Here is a 17,287-nt window from a genome sequence, read left to right as displayed (position 1 = left end):
TCCGCAGGATCGCTCCCTCATATAATGCCTCGCCCCGCAGGATCGCTCCCTCATATGCCTCGCCCCCCAGGATCGCTCCCTCATATAATGCCTCACCCCGCAGGATCGCTCCCTCATATAATGCCTTCCCCGCAGGATCGCTCCCTCATATAATGCCTCGCCCCGCAGGATCGCTCCCTCATATAATGCCTCGGTCCGCAGGATCACTCCCTCATATAATGCCTCGCCCCGCAGGATCGCTCCCTCATATAATGCCTCGCCCCCTAGGATCGCTCCCTCATGTAATGCCTCGCCCCCCAGGATCGCTCCCTCATATAATGCCTCGCCCCGCAGGATCGCTCCCTCATATAATGCCTCGCCCCGCAGGATCGCTCCCTCATATAATGCCTCGCCTCGCAGGATCACTCCCTCATATAATGCCTCGCCCCGCAGGATCGCTCCCTCATATAATGCCTCGCCCCCTAGGATCGCTCCCTCATGTAATGCCTCGCCCCCCAGGATCGCTCCCTCATATAATGCCTCGCCCCGCAGGATCGCTCCCTCATATAATGCCTCGCCCCGCAGGATCGCTCCCTCATATAATGCCTCGCCCCCCAGGATCGCTCCCTCATATAATGCCTCACCCCGCAGGATCGCTCCCTCATATAATGCCTCCCCCGCAGGATCGCTCCCTCATATAATGCCTCATCCCGCAGGATCGCTCCCTCATATAATGCCTCGCCCCGCAGGATCGCTCCCTCATATAATGCCTCGCCCACAGGATCGCTCGCTCATATAATGCCTCCCCCGCAGGATTGCTCCCTCATATAATGCCTCGCCCCGCAGGATCGCTCCCTCATATAATGCCTCACAGGATCGCTCCCTCATATAATGCCTCGGTCCGCAGGATCGCTCCCTCATATAATGCCTCACAGGATCGCTGCCTCATATAACGCCTCGGTCCGCAGGATCGCTCCCTCATATAATGCCTCCCCCGCAGGATCGCTCCCTCATATAATGCCTCGCCCCGCAGGATCGCTCCCTCATATAATGCCTCTGTCCGCAGGATCGCTCCCTCATATAATGCCTCGCCCGCAGGATCGCTCCCTCATATAATGCCTCCCCCGCAGGATCGCTCCCTCATATAATGCCTCGCCCCCCAGGATCGCTCCCTCATATAATGCCTCGCTTCGCAGGATCTCTCCCTCATATAATGCCTCGCCCCACAGGATCGCTCCCTCATATAATACCTCACCCCCGCAGGATCGCTCCCTCATATAATGCCTCGCCCCACAGGATCTCTCCCTCATATAATGCCTCGCTCCACAGGATCGCTCCCTCATATAATGCCTCGCCCCGCAGGATCGCTCCCTCATATAATGCCTCGCCCCGCAGGATCGCTCCCTCATATGCCTCGCCCCGCAGGATCTCTCCCTCATATAATGCCTCGCCCGCAGGATCTCTCCCTCATATAATGCCTCGCCCGCAGGATCGCTCCCTCATATAATGCCTCGCCCCACAGGATCTCTCCCTCATATAATGCCTCGCCCCGCAGGATCGCTCCCTCATATAATGCCTCGACCCACAGGATCGCTCCCTCATATAATGCCTCGCCCTGCAAGATCGCTCCCTCATATAATGCCTCGCCCCGCAGGATCGCTCCCTCATATAATGCCTCCCCGCAGGATCGCTGCCTCATATAATGCCTCGCCCCGCAGGATCGCTCCCTCATATAATGCCTCGCCCCACAGGATCACTCACTCCTATAATGCCTCGCCCCACAGGATCGCTCCCTCATATAATGCCTCGCCCCGCAGGATCGCTCCCTCATATAATGCCTCGCCCACAGGATTGCTCCCTCATGCCTCGCCCCGCAGGATCTCTCCCTCGTATAATGCCTCGCCCCGCAGGATCGCTCCCTTATATAAAGCCTCGCCCCGCAGGATCGCTCCCTCATATAATGCCTCGCCCCGCAGGATCGCTCCCTCATATAATGCCTCGCCCCGCAGGATCGCTCCCTCATATAATGCCTCGCCCCGCAGGATCGCTCCCTCATATAATGCCTCGCCCCGCAGGATCGCTCCCTCATATAATGCCTCGCCCCGCAGGATCGCTCCCTCATATAATGCCTCCCCCGCAGGATCGCTCGCTCATATAATGCCTCACCCCGCAGGATGTCTCCCTCATATAATGCCTCCCCCGCAGGATCGCTCCCTCATATAATGCCTCGCCCCGCAGGATCGCTCCCTCATATAATGCCTCGGTCCGCAGGATCGCTCCCTCATATAATGCCTCGCCCGCAGGATCGCTCCCTCATATGCCTCCCCCGCAGGATTGCTCCCTCGTATAATGCCTCGCCCCCCAGGATCGCTCCCTCATATAATGCCTCGCCCCCCAGGATCGCTCCCTCATATAATGCCTCGCCCGCAGGATCGCTCCCTCATATAATGCCTCTCCCCCCAGGATCTCTCCCTCATATAATGCCTCGCCCCACAGGATCGCTCCCTCATATAATGCCTCGGTCCGCAGGATCACTCCCTCATATAATGCCTCGCCCCGCAGGATCGCTCCCTCATATAATGCCTCGCCCCACAGGATCGCTCCCTCATATAATGCCTCGGTCCGCAGGATCACTCCCTCATATAATGCCTCACCCCGCAGGATCACTCCCTCATATAATGCCTCTCCCCCCAGGATCTCTCCCTCATATAATGCCTCGCCCCACAGGATCGCTCCCTCATATAATGCCTCACCCCGCAGGATGGCTCCCTCATATAATGCCTCGCCCCGCAGGATCGCTCCCTCATATAATGCCTCGCCCCGCAGGATGGCTCCCTCATATAATGCCTCGCCCCGCAGGATCGCTCCCTCATATAATGCCTCACCCCCGCAGGATCGCTCCCTCATATAATGCCTCGCCCCCGCAGGATCGCTCCCTCATATAATGCCTCGCCCCGCAGGATCGCTCCCTCATATAATGCCTCACCCCCCAGGATGGCTCCCTCATATAATGCCTCACCCCCCAGGATCGCTCCCTCATATAATGCCTCACCTGCAGGATCGCTCCCTCATATAATGCCTCACCCCCCAGGATCGCTCCCTCATATAATGCCTCACCCCCCAGGATGGCTCCCTCATATAATGCCTCACCCCCCAGGATCGCTCCCTCATATAATGCCTCACCTCTGAGGCTGTGTGCACACGCTGCAGATTTCAAAGAAGCGCATGTCACTTCTTTTGTGCAGATCTGCAGCATTTCTGCACCCTCCAGAAATCCGCAGTGGTAAAAACTACAGAAAATCCACACAAAACCAGCATCATTTCCGCACAAAAAACGCACTTAAAATCCGCGGCAAATCCGCAGCTGCGGATTCTGCCAGGAGATGCGGATTTTGTGCAGAAAATTCTGCTCCTCTTTTCTTACGTGTGCACACAGCCTTACGAGCGCTCGCCCCCACAGCATCGCGTGTCCCCAGTATCGCTCGCACCCTCTTGTCCGTCTAATTTCCTCCCTGTGTCAGTTGTGCGCAGCCGCAGTGAGAGGCAGGAGGCGGAGTCATCACTGGGCGCTCAGGACACAGCAGCCCCCGGCGGCGCCTGATGAGGAGGCGGAGTCACGTGACCGGTCAGCTGATCAGGAAGTGCTGAGGTTCGGTGATCGGGAGCGGCTACATTGTATCAGGATCGTCTGCAGCCAACACGTGACCCATGTGTGATGTGGATACAGGTACAGCAGCGGTATACGGGGGTGTGCGTGCGATATATGTATATAGTGCCTGTATATATGGTGTGTATATAGTGTCTCTATATATGGGGTGTATATATAGTGTCTGTATATATGGGATGTGTGTATATAGTGCCTGTATATATGGGGTGTATATAGTGTCTGTATATATGGGGTGTATATATAGCATCTGTATATATGGGGTGTATATAGTGCCTGTATATATGGGGTGTATATAGAGTACCTGTATATGTGGGGTGTATATATATAGTGCCTGTATATATTGGGTGTATATATAGTGCCTGTATATATGGGGTGTATATATAGTGCCTGTATATATGGGGTGTATATATAGTGCCTGTATATATAGTGCCTGTATATATAGTGCCTGTATATATGGGGCGTATATAGCATCTGTATATATGGAGTGTATATAGTGCCTGTATATATGGGGTGTATATATAGTGCCTGTATATATGGTGTGTATATAGTGTCTCTATATATGGGGTGTATATATATAGTGTCTGTATATATGGGGTGTATATATATAGTGTCTGTATATATGGGGTGTATATAGTGTCTGTATATATGGGGTGTATATATAGTGTCTGTATATATGGGGTGTATATAGTGTCTGTATATATGGGGTGTATATATAGTGTCTGTATATATGGGGTGTATATATAGTGTCTGTATATATGGGGTGTATATAGTGTCTGTATATATGGGGTGTATATATAGTGTCTGTATATATGGGGTGTATATAGTGTCTGTATATATGGGGTGTATATATAGTGCCTGTATATATGGGGTGTATATAGTGTCTGTATATATGGGGTGTATATATAGTGTCTGTATATATGGGGTGTATATAGTGTCTGTATATATGGGGTGTATATATAGTGTCTGTATATATGGGGTGTATATATAGTGTCTGTATATATGGGGTGTATATAGTGTCTGTATATATGGGGTGTATATATAGTGCCTGTATATATGGGGTGTATATAGTGTCTGTATATATGGGGTGTATATATAGTGCCTGTATATATGGGGTGTATATATAGTGTCTGTATATATGGGGTGTATATAGTGCCTGTGTATATGGGGTGTATATATAGTGCCTGTGTATATGGGGTGTATATAGTGTCTGTATATATGGGGTGTATATATAGTGCCTGTATATATGGGGTGTATATATAGTGTCTGTATATATGGGGTGTATATATAGTGTCTGTATATATGGGGTGTATATAGAGTGCCTGTATATATGGGGTGTGTATATATAGTGCCTGTATATATGGGGTGTATATATAGTGCCTGTATATATGGGGTGTATATAGTGTCTGTATATATGGGGTGTATATATAGTGCCTGTATATATGGGGTGTATATATAGTGTCTGTATATATGGGGTGTATATAGAGTGCCTGTATATATGGGGTGTGTATATATAGTGCCTGTATATATGGGGTGTATATATAGTGCCTGTATATATGGGGTGTATATAGTGTCTGTATATATGGGGTGTATATATAGTGTCTGTATATATGGGGTGTATATAGAGTGCCTGTATATATGGGGTGTGTATATATAGTGCCTGTATATATGGGGTGTATATATAGTGCCTGTATATATGGGGTGTATATAGTGTCTGTATATATGGGGTGTATATATAGTGCCTGTATATATGGGGTGTATATATAGTGTCTGTATATATGGGGTGTATATAGTGTCTGTATATATGGGGTGTATATATAGTGCCTGTATATATGGGGTGTATATATAGTGCCTGTATATATGGGGTGTATATATAGTGCCTGTATATATGGGGTGTATATATAGTGTCTGTATATATTGGGTGTATATATAGTGCCTGTATATATGGGGTGTATATAGTGTCTGTATATATGGGGTGTATATATAGTGTCTGTATATATTGGGTGTATATATAGTGCCTGTATATATGGGGTGTATATATAGTGTCTGTATATATGGGGTGTATATAGCATCTGTATATATGGGGTGTATATATAGGGTCTGTATATATGGGGTGTATATATAGTGTCTGTATATATGGGGTGTATATATAGTGTCTGTATATATGGGGTGTATATATAGCGTCTGTATATATGGGGTGTATATATAGCGCCTGTATATATGGGGTGTGTATATAGTGCCTGTATATATGGGGTGTGTATATATAGCATCTGTATATATGGGGTGTATATAGAGTGCCTGAATATATGGGGTGTATATATAGTGCCTGTATATATGGGATGTGTGTATATAGTGCCTGTATATATGGGGTGTATATAGAGTACCTGTATATGTGGGGTGTATATATATAGTGCCTGTATATATTGGGTATATATAGTGCCTGTATATATGGGGTGTATATATAGTGCCTGTATATATGGGGTGTATATATAGTGCCTGTATATATGGGGCGTATATAGCATCTGAATATATGGAGTGTATATAGTGCCTGTATATATGGGGTGTATATATAGCGCCTGTATATATGGGTTGTATATATAGCGCCTGTATATATGGGGTGTATATATGGCGCCTGTATATATGGGGTGTATATATGGCGCCTGTATATATGGGGTTTATATAGTGTCTGCATATATGGGGTGTATATATGGCGCCTGTATATATGGGGTTTATATAGTGTCTGTATATATGGGGTGTACATATAATAATAATAATAATAATTTTTATTTATATAGCGCCAACATATTCCGCAGCGCTTTACAAATTATAGAGGGGACTTGTACAGACAATAGACATTACAGCATAACAGAAATACAGTTCAAAACAGATACCAAGAGGAGTGAGGGCCCTGCTGCTCGCAAGCTACAAACTATGGGGAAAAGGGGAGACACGAGAGGTGGATGGTAACAATTGCTATAGTTATTCGGACCAGCCATAGTGTAAGGCTCAGGTGTTCATGTAAAGCTGCATGAACCAGTTAATTTTTTTTTTTTTTTTTTTTAATATAGGCCACACAGGGATCGTTAGGTTAATGCATTGAGGCGGTAGGCCAGTCTGAACAAATGAGTTTTTAGGGCACGCTTAAAACTGTGGGGATTGGGGATTAATCGTATTAACCTAGGTAGTGCATTCCAAAGAATCGGCGCAGCACGTGTAAAGTCTTGGAGACGGGAGTGGGAGGTTCTGATTATTGAGGATGCTAACCTGAGGTCATTAGCGGAGCGGAGGGCACGGGTAGGGTGGTAGACTGATACCAGGGAGGAGATGTAGGGTGGTGCTGAGCCATGGAGTGCACGGGTAGGGTGGTAGACTGAGACCAGGGAGGAGATGTAGGGTTGTGCTGAGCCATGGAGGGCACGGGTAGGGTGGTAGACTGATACCAGGGAGGAGATGTAGGGTGGTGCTGAGCCATGGAGTGCTTTGTGGATGAGGGTAGTAGTTTTGTACTGGATTCTGGAGTGGATGGGTAGCCAGTGTAATGACTGGCACAAGGTAGAGGCATCGGTGTAACGGTTGGTGAGGAATATGATCCTGGCTGCAGCATTCAGGACAGATTGGAGCGGGGAGAGTTTGGTAAGAGGGAGGCCGATTAGTAGAGAGTTACAATAGTCCAGACGAGAATGAATAAGTGAAACAGTAAGAGTTTTTGCAGAGTCGAAAGTAAGAAAAGGGCGAATTCTAGAAATGTTTTTGATGCCTGTATATATATGGGGTGTATATATAGCGCCTGTATATATGGGGTGTATATATAGCGCCTGTATATATGTGGTGTGTGTATATATAGTGCCTATATATATATGGGGTGTTTATAGTGTCTGTATATATGGGGTGTATATAACGTGTGTGTGTATATATGGGGTGTATATAGCGTCTGTATATATGGGGTGTATATATAAAGCGCCTGTATATATGGGGTGTATATATAGCGCCTGTATATATGATTCAAGATTCAAAGAAGCTTTATTGGCAGGACCAAATACACATCAGTTTTGCCAAAGCAAGTGTATAGAGGCAATAGGGATAGGGACTGAGGGGATGTTGGGTAGGAGCTGTAGGGGAGGTGGATGGGGCAGATCTAGGGTGGGGGCTATAATCCATGGCATAGGGGAGGTGGATGGGGCAGGTCCATTGTGGGGGCTATAGTCCATGGCATAGGGGAGGTGGATGGGGCAGGTTCAGGTTGGGGGCTATAGTCCATGGCATAGGGGAGGTGGATGGGGCAGGTCCAGGTTGGGGGCTATAGTCCATGGCATAGGGGAGGTGGATGGGGCAGGTCCAGGTTGGGGGCTATAGTCCATGGCATAGGGGAGGTGGATGGGGCAGATCCATTGTGGGGGCTATAGTCCATGGCATAGGGGAGGTGGATGGGGCAGGTCCATTGTGGGGGCTATAGTCCATGGCATAGGGGAGGTGGATGGGGCAGGTTCAGGTTGGGGGCTATAGTCCATGGCATAGGGGAGGTGGATGGGGCAGGTCCAGGTTGGGGGCTATAGTCCATGGCATAGGGGAGGTGGATGGGGCAGGTTCAGGTTGGGGGCTATAGTCCATGGCATAGGGGAGGTGGATGGGGCAGATCCATTGTGGGGGCTATAGTCCATGGCATAGGGGAGGTGGATGGGGCAGATCCAGGGTGGGGGCTATAGTCCATGGCATAGGGGAGGTGGATGGGGCAGGTCCAGGTTGGGGGCTATAGTCCATGGCATAGGGGAGGTGGATGGGGCAGGTCCAGGTTGGGGGCTATAGTCCATGGCATAGGGGAGGTGGATGGGGCAGGTTCAGGTTGGGGGCTATTGTCCATGGCATAGGGGAGGTGGATGGGGCAGATCCATTGTGGGGGCTATAGTCCATGGCATAGGGGAGGTGGATGGGGCAGGTCCATTGTGGGGGCTATAGTCCATGGCATAGGGGAGGTGGATGGGGCAGGTTCAGGTTGGGGGCTATAGTCCATGGCATAGGGGAGGTGGATGGGGCAGGTCCAGGTTGGGGGCTATAGTCCATGGCATAGGGGAGGTGGATGGGGCAGGTTCAGGTTGGGGGCTATAGTCCATGGCATAGGGGAGGTGGATGGGGCAGATCCATTGTGGGGGCTATAGTCCATGGCATAGGGGAGGTGGATGGGGCAGATCCAGGGTGGGGGCTATAGTCCATGGCATAGGGGAGGTGGATGGGGCAGGTCCATTGTGGGGGCTATAGTCCATGGCATAGGGGAGGTGGATGGGTCAGGTCCAGGTTGGGGGCTATAGTCCATGGCATCACAGTTCTCTTTCTCGCAGTCTATGACATTCGCTCACATACCGCGCTGCTATCTCCACTGCTCTCTCTTCTTCTCCCAGCAGGATATATGTTTTCTCTTCCTCCTTCATGGTGATGAAGTCTGGGAAGAGATGTGAGAGTCTCCTGAAGTGAGTGTCCCTCACTGCTGAGTATTTGGAGCAGTGTAGCAGGAAGTGGGTTTCGTCCTCTATGGCCTCCTGGTCACAGTGTTGGCACAGTCTTTCCTCCCTGGGCTTGTAGCTCTGCCTGTGTCGGCCACATTCGATGGCCAGACTGTGGGCACTGAGTCTATATCGGCTCAGGATCTGGCGGTCTCTGGGGTCCGGGAGTTTCTCCAGATATGGGGCCAGTCTGTAGTCTCTCTGTAGGCTCCGGTACATGGTCAGTTTCTGTGAGCTGATGATATCATTCTGCCAGTCACTGACATACCTCTCCTGGCCTTCATCTGCCATCTTCCTAATTCCGGCTTTTGTCAGGTTGTTGTGATTGGTGTTCTGGTCCGGTTGGGTTTGGCTGGGCTGTTCCGGGGGTTCTGGTTTTTCTGTTTCACCTACATGTATCAGGGCTTTATGGTGATGGGAGCTTGGATTGCTCCTATGCAGGTGAGCCCGGAATGACAGCGCCCTCTTTAGAACTGTTAGGTGTAGAGGGAATCTGCCCAGCTCGGCCCGACAAGCACTGTTGGAGGTGCTCCGATGGACCTGGAGAAGGTGCTTGCAGAATTCCAGGTGGAATATTTCTGTTGGACTGGAGTCCCACTTTGACCAGTCTGGGTAGGTGTGAGGACCCCAGACTTCGCTGCCATACAGGAGGATTGGGGCGATGATGGAGTCGAAGATTTTTAGCCAGACCCTCACTGGTGGCATATATGTGGTGTGTGTATATATAGTGCCTATATATATATGGGGTGTTTATAGTGTCTGTATATATGGGGTGTATATAACGTGTGTGTATATATGGGGTGTATATAGCGTCTGTATATATGGGGTGTATATATAGCGCCTGTATATATGGGGTGTATATATAGCGCCTGCATATATGGGATGTATATAGAGTACAGAGCAAAAGTTTGGACACACCTTCTCATTTAAAGGTTTTTCTGTATTTTCATGACTATGAAAATTGTACATTCACACTGAAGGCATCAAAACTATGAATTAACACACGTGGAATTAAATACTTAACAAAAAAGTGTGAAACAACTGAAATTATGTCTTATATTCTAGGTTCTTCAAAGTAGCCACCTTTTGCTTTGATGATTGCTTTGCACACTCATGGCATTCTCTTGATGAGCTTCAAGAGGTACAAATGTAGAAAAGGAAGCAGCATCCATTCCAGGTGAAGGATATATCAAAAGAAGTCTTTATTCTGCCATTACATCATACAACGTTTCGGCCAAACATGGCCTTTCCTTCACCTGGAATGGATGCTGCTTCCTTTTCTCCATTTGTGAGTATTGGTCCGGTTGGATCCATGGACTTTGGAACGTGCATCCTAGTCATCTGAGTGCTGTTGGTTGTTGCTTTTCTACATGAGCTACAAGAGGTAGTCACCGGGAATGGTCTTCCAACAATCTTGAAGGAGTTCCCAGAGATGCTTAGCACTTGTTGGCCCTTTTGCCTTCACTCTGAGGTCCAGCTCACCCCAAACCATCTCGATTGGGTTCAGGTCTGGTGACTGTGGAGGCCAGGTCATCTGGCGTAGCCCCCATCACTCTCCTTCTTGGTCAGATAGCCCTTACACAGCCTGGAGGTGTGTTTGGGGTCATTGCCCTGTTGAAAAATAAATGATGGTCCAACTAAACGCAAACCGGATGGAATAGCATGCCGCTGCAAGATGCTGTGGTAGCCATGCTGGTTCAGTATGCCTTCAGTTTTGAATAAATCCCCAACAGTGTCACCAGCAAAGCACCCCCACACCATCACACCTCCTCCTCCATGCTTCACGGTAGGAACCAGGCATGTAGAGTCCATCCGTTCACCTTTTCTGCGTCGCACAAAGACACCGTGGCTGGAACCAAAGATCTCAAATTTGGACTCATCAGACCAAAGCACAGATTTCCACTGGTCTAATGTCCATTCCTTGTGTTCTTTAGCCCAAACAAGTCTCTTCTGCTTGTTTCCTGTCCTTAGCAGTGGTTTCCTAGCAGCTATTTTACCATGAAGGCCTGCTGCACAAAGTCTCCTCTTAACAGTTGTAGAGATGTGTCTGCTGCTAGAACTGTGTGTGGCATCGACCTGGTCTCTAATCTGAGCTGCTGTTAACCAGCGATTTCTGAGGCTGGTGACTCGGATAAACTTACCGTATATACTCGAGTATAAGCCGACCCGAGTATAAGCCGACCCCCCTAATTTTGCCACAAAAAACTGGGAAAACTTATTGACTCGAGTATAAGCCTAGGGTGGAAATGCAGCATTTACCGGTGAATTTCAAAAATAAAAATAGATCATTATTTCCCCATTGCTGTGCCATATAGTGCTCTGCACCGTTCATATTTCCCCATAGGTGTGAACCATATAGTGCTCTGCACCGTTCATTGTGCCCCCTAGCTGTGCCATATACAGTGCTCTGCACCGTTCACTGTGCCCCATAGATGTGCCATATACGGTGCTCTGCACCGTTCACTGTGCCCCATAGCTGTGCCATATACGGTGCTCTGCACCGTTCACTGTGCCCCATAGCTGTGCTGTGCCATATACGGTGCTCTGCACCGTTCACTGTGCCCCATACATAGCTGTGCTGTGCCATATACGGTGCTCTGCACCGTTCACTGTGCCCCATAGCTGTGCTGTGCCATATACGGTGCTCTGCACCGTTCACTGTGCCCCATAGCTGTGCTGTGCCATATACGGTGCTCTGCACCGTTCACTGTGCCCCATAGCTGTGCTGTGCCATATACGGTGCTCTGCACCGTTCACTGTGCCCCATAGCTGTGCTGTGCCATATACGGTGCTCTGCACCGTTCACTGTGCCCCATAGCTGTGCTGTGCCATATACGGTGCTCTGCACCGTTCACTGTGCCCCATAGATGTTCCACATAAATTTGTGCCGCCGCTGCCGCAATAAAGAAAAAAAACCACATACTCACCTCCCTTGATTGCAGCTCCGGCGCCTCCATCTTCCCGGCGTCTCTGCTCTGACTGATCAGGCAGAGGGCGCCGCGCACACTGTATGCGTCATCGCGCCCTCTGCCTGAACAGTCAGAGAGCAGAGACGCCGGGAAGATGGAGGCGCCGGCCGGGAAGATGGAGCGGCGCCCGGCGGCTGGAACGAGGACAGGTGAATATAACATACTCACCTAGTCCTGGCGATCCTCGCGCTGTCCCCTCCTGTCTTCGGTGCCGCAGCTTCTTTCTCTATCAGCGGTCTCCGGCACCGCTGATTAGAGAAATGAATAAGCGGCTCCGCCCCTATGGGAGGTGGAGCCGCTTATTCATTTCTGTAATGAGCGGTCCCACGTGACCGCTGAAGAGAGGAAGAAACTGCAGCGCCGAAGCCCGTGGGACGGCAGGGACAGCGCGAGGATCGCTGGGACTAGGTAAGTATACCCCAGCGCCCTCACCCCCTCACCCGCCGACCCCACCGCTACCGTGACTCGAGTATAAGCCCAGGGGGGCACTTTCAGCCCAAAAATTTGGGCTGAAAATCTCGGCTTATACTCGAGTATATACGGTATCCTCAGAAGGAGAGGGCCAACAAGTGAAAGCATCTCTGGGAACTCCTTCAAGATTGTTGGAAGACCATTCCCGGTGACTACCTCTTGAAGCTCATCAAGAGAATGCCAAGAGTGTGCAAAGGAGTCATCAAAGCAAAAAGTGGCTACTTTGAAGAACCTAGAATATAAGACATAATTTCCGTTGTTTCACACTTTTTTGTTAAGTATATAATTCTAGTTTTGATGCCTTCAGTGTGAATGTAGAATTTTCATAGTCATGAAAATACAGAAAAATCTTTAAATGAGAAGGTGTGTCCAAACTTTTGGTCTGTACTGTATATGGGGTGTATATATAGTGCCTGTATATATGGGGTGTATATATAGTGCCTGTATATATGGGGTGTATATATAGTGCCTGTATATATAGTGCCTGTATATATGGGGTGTATATATAGTGCCTGTATATATAGTGCCTGTATATATGGGGTGTATATATAGTGCCTGTATATATAGTGCCTGTATATATGGGGTGTATATATAGTGCCTGTATATATAGTGCCTGTATATATGGGGTGTATATATAGTGCCTGTATATATAGTGCCTGTATATATGGGGTGTATATATAGTGCCTGTGTATATATAGTGCCTGTATATATGGGGTGTATATATAGTGCCTGTATATATGGGGTGTATATATAGTGCCTGTATATATGGGGTGTATATATAGTGCCTGTATATATGGGGTGTATATATAGTGCCTGTATATATGGGGTGTATATATAGTGCCTGTATATATGGGGTGTATATATAGTGCCTGTATATATGGGGTGTATATATAGTGCCTGTATATATGGGGTGTATATATAGTGCCTGTATATATGGGGTGTATATATAGTGCCTGTATATATGGGGTGTATATATAGTGCCTGTATATATGGGGTGTATATATAGTGCCTGTATATATGGGGTGTATATATAGTGCCTGTATATATGGGGTGTATATATAGTGCCTGTATATATGGGGTGTATATATAGTGCCTGTATATATGGGGTGTATATATAGTGCCTGTATATATGGGGTGTATATATAGTGCCTGTATATATGGGGTGTATATATAGTGCCTGTATATATGGGGTGTATATATAGTGCCTGTATATATGGGGTGTATATATAGTGCCTGTGTATATGGGGTGTATATATAGTGCCTGTGTATATGGGGTGTATATATAGTGCCTGTGTATATGGGGTGTATATATAGTGCCTGTGTATATGGGGTGTATATATAGTGCCTGTGTATATGGGGTGTATATATAGTGCCTGTGTATATGGGGTGTATATATAGTGCCTGTGTATATGGGGTGTATATATAGTGCCTGTGTATATGGGGTGTATATATAGTGCCTGTGTATATGGGGTGTATATATAGTGCCTGTGTATATGGGGTGTATATATAGTGCCTGTGTATATGGGGTGTATATATAGTACCTGTGTATATGGGGTGTATATATAGTGCCTGTGTATATGGGGTGTATATATAGTGCCTGTGTATATGGGGTGTATATATAGTGCCTGTGTATATGGGGTGTATATATAGTGCCTGTGTATATGGGGTGTATATATAGTGCCTGTGTATATGGGGTGTATATATAGTGCCTGTGTATATGGGGTGTATATATAGTGCCTGTGTATATGGGGTGTATATATAGTGCCTGTGTATATGGGGTGTATATATAGTGCCTGTGTATATGGGGTGTATATATAGTGCCTGTGTATATGGGGTGTATATATAGTGCCTGTGTATATGGGGTGTATATATAGTGCCTGTGTATATGGGGTGTATATATAGTGCCTGTGTATATGGGGTGTATATATAGTGCCTGTGTATATGGGGTGTATATATAGTGCCTGTGTATATGGGGTGTATATATAGTGCCTGTGTATATGGGGTGTATATATAGTGCCTGTGTATATGGGGTGTATATATAGTGCCTGTGTATATGGGGTGTATATATAGTGCCTGTGTATATGGGGTGTATATATGAGGTGTACAACATGATAATATATTTATTTCCAGCTATTCTTCTAAATGTTTCAATGTCTTTCCGCAGTGATGACCACGGAAAATTCTCCCCTCTTACATTACCGCCTCTTTAGTCTTTCCGATGGGGCCCTGGGACCCGCATCCTCCACCATCTGTGATGGTGAGCCAACCACGGTGGGCACCGGCCCGGCACCCCGCAAGCTCTCCACCTTCTTTGGGGTTGTGGTCCCAACCGTCCTCTCCATGTTCAGTATTGTGGTCTTCATGAGGATAGGTGAGTGCTCGCTGCCTGTCATGAGGATAGGTGAGTGCTCGCTGCCTGCTGTGAGGATAGGTGAGTGCTCGCTGCCTGCTGTGAGGATAGGTGAGTGCTCGCTGCCTGCTATGAGGATAGGTGAGTGCTCGCTGCCTGTTGTGAGGATAGGTGAGTGCTCGCTGCCTGCTGTGAGGATAGGTGAGTGCTCGCTGCCTGTTGTGAGGATAGGTGAGTGCTCGCTGCCTGCTGTGAGGATAGGTGAGTGCTCGCTGCCTGTTGTGAGGATAGGTGAGTGCTCGCTGCCTGCTGTGAGGATAGGTGAGTGCTCGCTGCCTGTTGTGAGGATAGGTGAGTGCTCGCTGCCTGTTGTGAGGATAGGTGAGTGCTCTCTGCCTGTTGTGAGGATAGGTGAGTGCTCGCTGCCTGTTGTGAGGATAGGTGAGTGCTCGCTGCCTGTTGTGAGGATAGGTGAGTGCTCGCTGCCTGTTGTGAGGATAGGTGAGTGCTCGCTGCCTGTTGTGAGGATAGGTGAGTGCTCGCTGCCTGTTGTGAGGATAGGTGAGTGCTCGCTGCCTGTTGTGAGGATAGGTGAGTGCTCGCTGCCTGTTGTGAGGATAGGTGAGTGCTCGCTGCCTGTTGTGAGGATAGGTGAGTGCTCGCTGCCTGTTGTGAGGATAGGTGAGTGCTCGCTGCCTGTTGTGAGGATAGGTGAGTGCTCGCTGCCTGTTGTGAGGATAGGTGAGTGCTCGCTGCCTGTTGTGAGGATAGGTGAGTGCTCGCTGCCTGTTATTGGCATTGCCATGTGGTCCGTGTACGGTGGTGAATCATTCCAGACTGTATAGATGGTGTCTTACATTCTGTAATGCTGTCGGCTTCCTCCAGTGATCGTCTGTCTACTCTGTGTCGTCTTCTTCTTGTCCCTGGGGCCTCGCACAATGGCTGCCTGTGTCCTTCTCATCACATGGTTCCCGTTTGTATCATTGATTACAGGAGATAATTACCACGTCCAAACCATTTTTCTGCTTTTGAAGTTTTCCTCTGTCAATAAAGGAATGAGCATAAAACATGTGACGGAATCGATGGTCCCAAGACAGACGTACAGTCGTATTGTGCAGACTGATGAACCCTGGACCATATCTTACAGACTGAACCCAGGATAGACACAGTCATATCGTACAGACTAATGATCCCATGTGGATTGTTGTTACCAGGATGGTTGTAGAGTCCTACTGTACAGTCTGATGATCCCAGGATAGACGGACAGTCGTATTGTGCAGACTGATGAACCCTGGACAATATCGTACAGACTGATCCCAGGATAGACACAGTCATATCGTACAGACTGATGATCCCAGGATAGACGTACAGTCGTATTGTGCAGACGGATGATCCCATGTGGATTGTTGTTCCCAGGATGGTTGTAGAGTCCTACTGTACAGTCTGATGATCCCAGGATAGACAGACAGTCGTATTGTACAGACTGATGATCCCTGTATATACTGTACATATGTTGAGGGAGGATCTAAATTGATCCTTCACGGTTGACTCAGTGATTTCCAAATTAATCTACAGGGCGTTGCCGGCAACTGAAAATGACCAGACGGAGACGCGTGTCTCTGTGTGGGGGATCGAGCAGATCTCTGGGCCCTCGTTTATTGTGTATGAGTTTTCATAGTCATACAAATTATGCTTCAACCAATCAGCATAAGAACACGCTCACAGTTCTTAACCTACAAGAATGCAGGAAAAACTTAACCCATGAGGATACAGGAAAAATGGAAACTACAGATATGGTCGTGTCTTTTTGGCATAAAAAACATATTAACAGATGCCTCAGTCTTGTATAGCGATACACCCTCGAGTCTCTTATCTGGCTCGGCTCGAGTTAGAATACTCAAGGTCTTTATACCAATTATAAACCATAGACTAGCTGAATAACAAAATATTATCTTCGTGAGAAACAGGACAGAGTTACTGCACGGCAGCTGTAACCTTCTACCTAAGTAAACAACAGAATTTATCTTTAACCAACAAAAAAATGGAGTCAAAGCACAAAATGGAGAATCTAGCACAAAATGGAGAATCTTTCATAATTTATTCCTTCACACATAGTCATATCATGTAGACTGTTGTTCCCGGGATGGTTGTAGAGTCCTACTGTACAGTCTGATGATCCCAGGATACACTCCCTGACAGAAGTTCTGTCGCTCATCCATGTTATGTAAATAAAAGCTTATAACCTGACGTTAAATTCATCCATTGGTTGTATAAATTATTCTTTTGAAAGCTGAAACCCTCCGAAATGTGGTTTAGGTTAAGAAAATAAATTGGCATCAATGGAAACATTTTGATCAGT

The 17,287-nt window shown here is 47.8% G+C and overlaps 1 protein-coding gene across 2 annotated transcripts in view; it reads left to right on the top strand.

Moving 5' to 3' along the window:
• The first annotated feature begins 3,581 nt into the window (after positions 1-3,581).
• Positions 3,582-17,287, top strand: part of SLC12A9 (solute carrier family 12 member 9) — a 37,189-nt gene continuing 23,483 nt past the window's right edge. The window contains exons 1-2 of one of the 2 annotated variants that reach the window (XM_069767538.1): positions 3,582-3,706; positions 14,743-14,949. In XM_069767538.1, the coding sequence (XP_069623639.1) occupies positions 3,688-3,706; positions 14,743-14,949 (226 nt within the window). In that variant the 5' untranslated portion in view covers positions 3,582-3,687. The remainder of the gene's footprint in view (positions 3,707-14,742; positions 14,950-17,287) is intronic. The other variant, XM_069767539.1, reaches the window with a different exon arrangement.

The sequence above is a fragment of the Ranitomeya imitator genome, chromosome 4, assembly GCF_032444005.1.
Source record: "Ranitomeya imitator isolate aRanImi1 chromosome 4, aRanImi1.pri, whole genome shotgun sequence".
Taxonomy (NCBI): domain Eukaryota; kingdom Metazoa; phylum Chordata; class Amphibia; order Anura; family Dendrobatidae; genus Ranitomeya; species Ranitomeya imitator.
The sequence above is the reverse complement of the archived record's forward strand: the minus strand, read 5'-3'. Positions and strand labels throughout refer to the sequence as shown.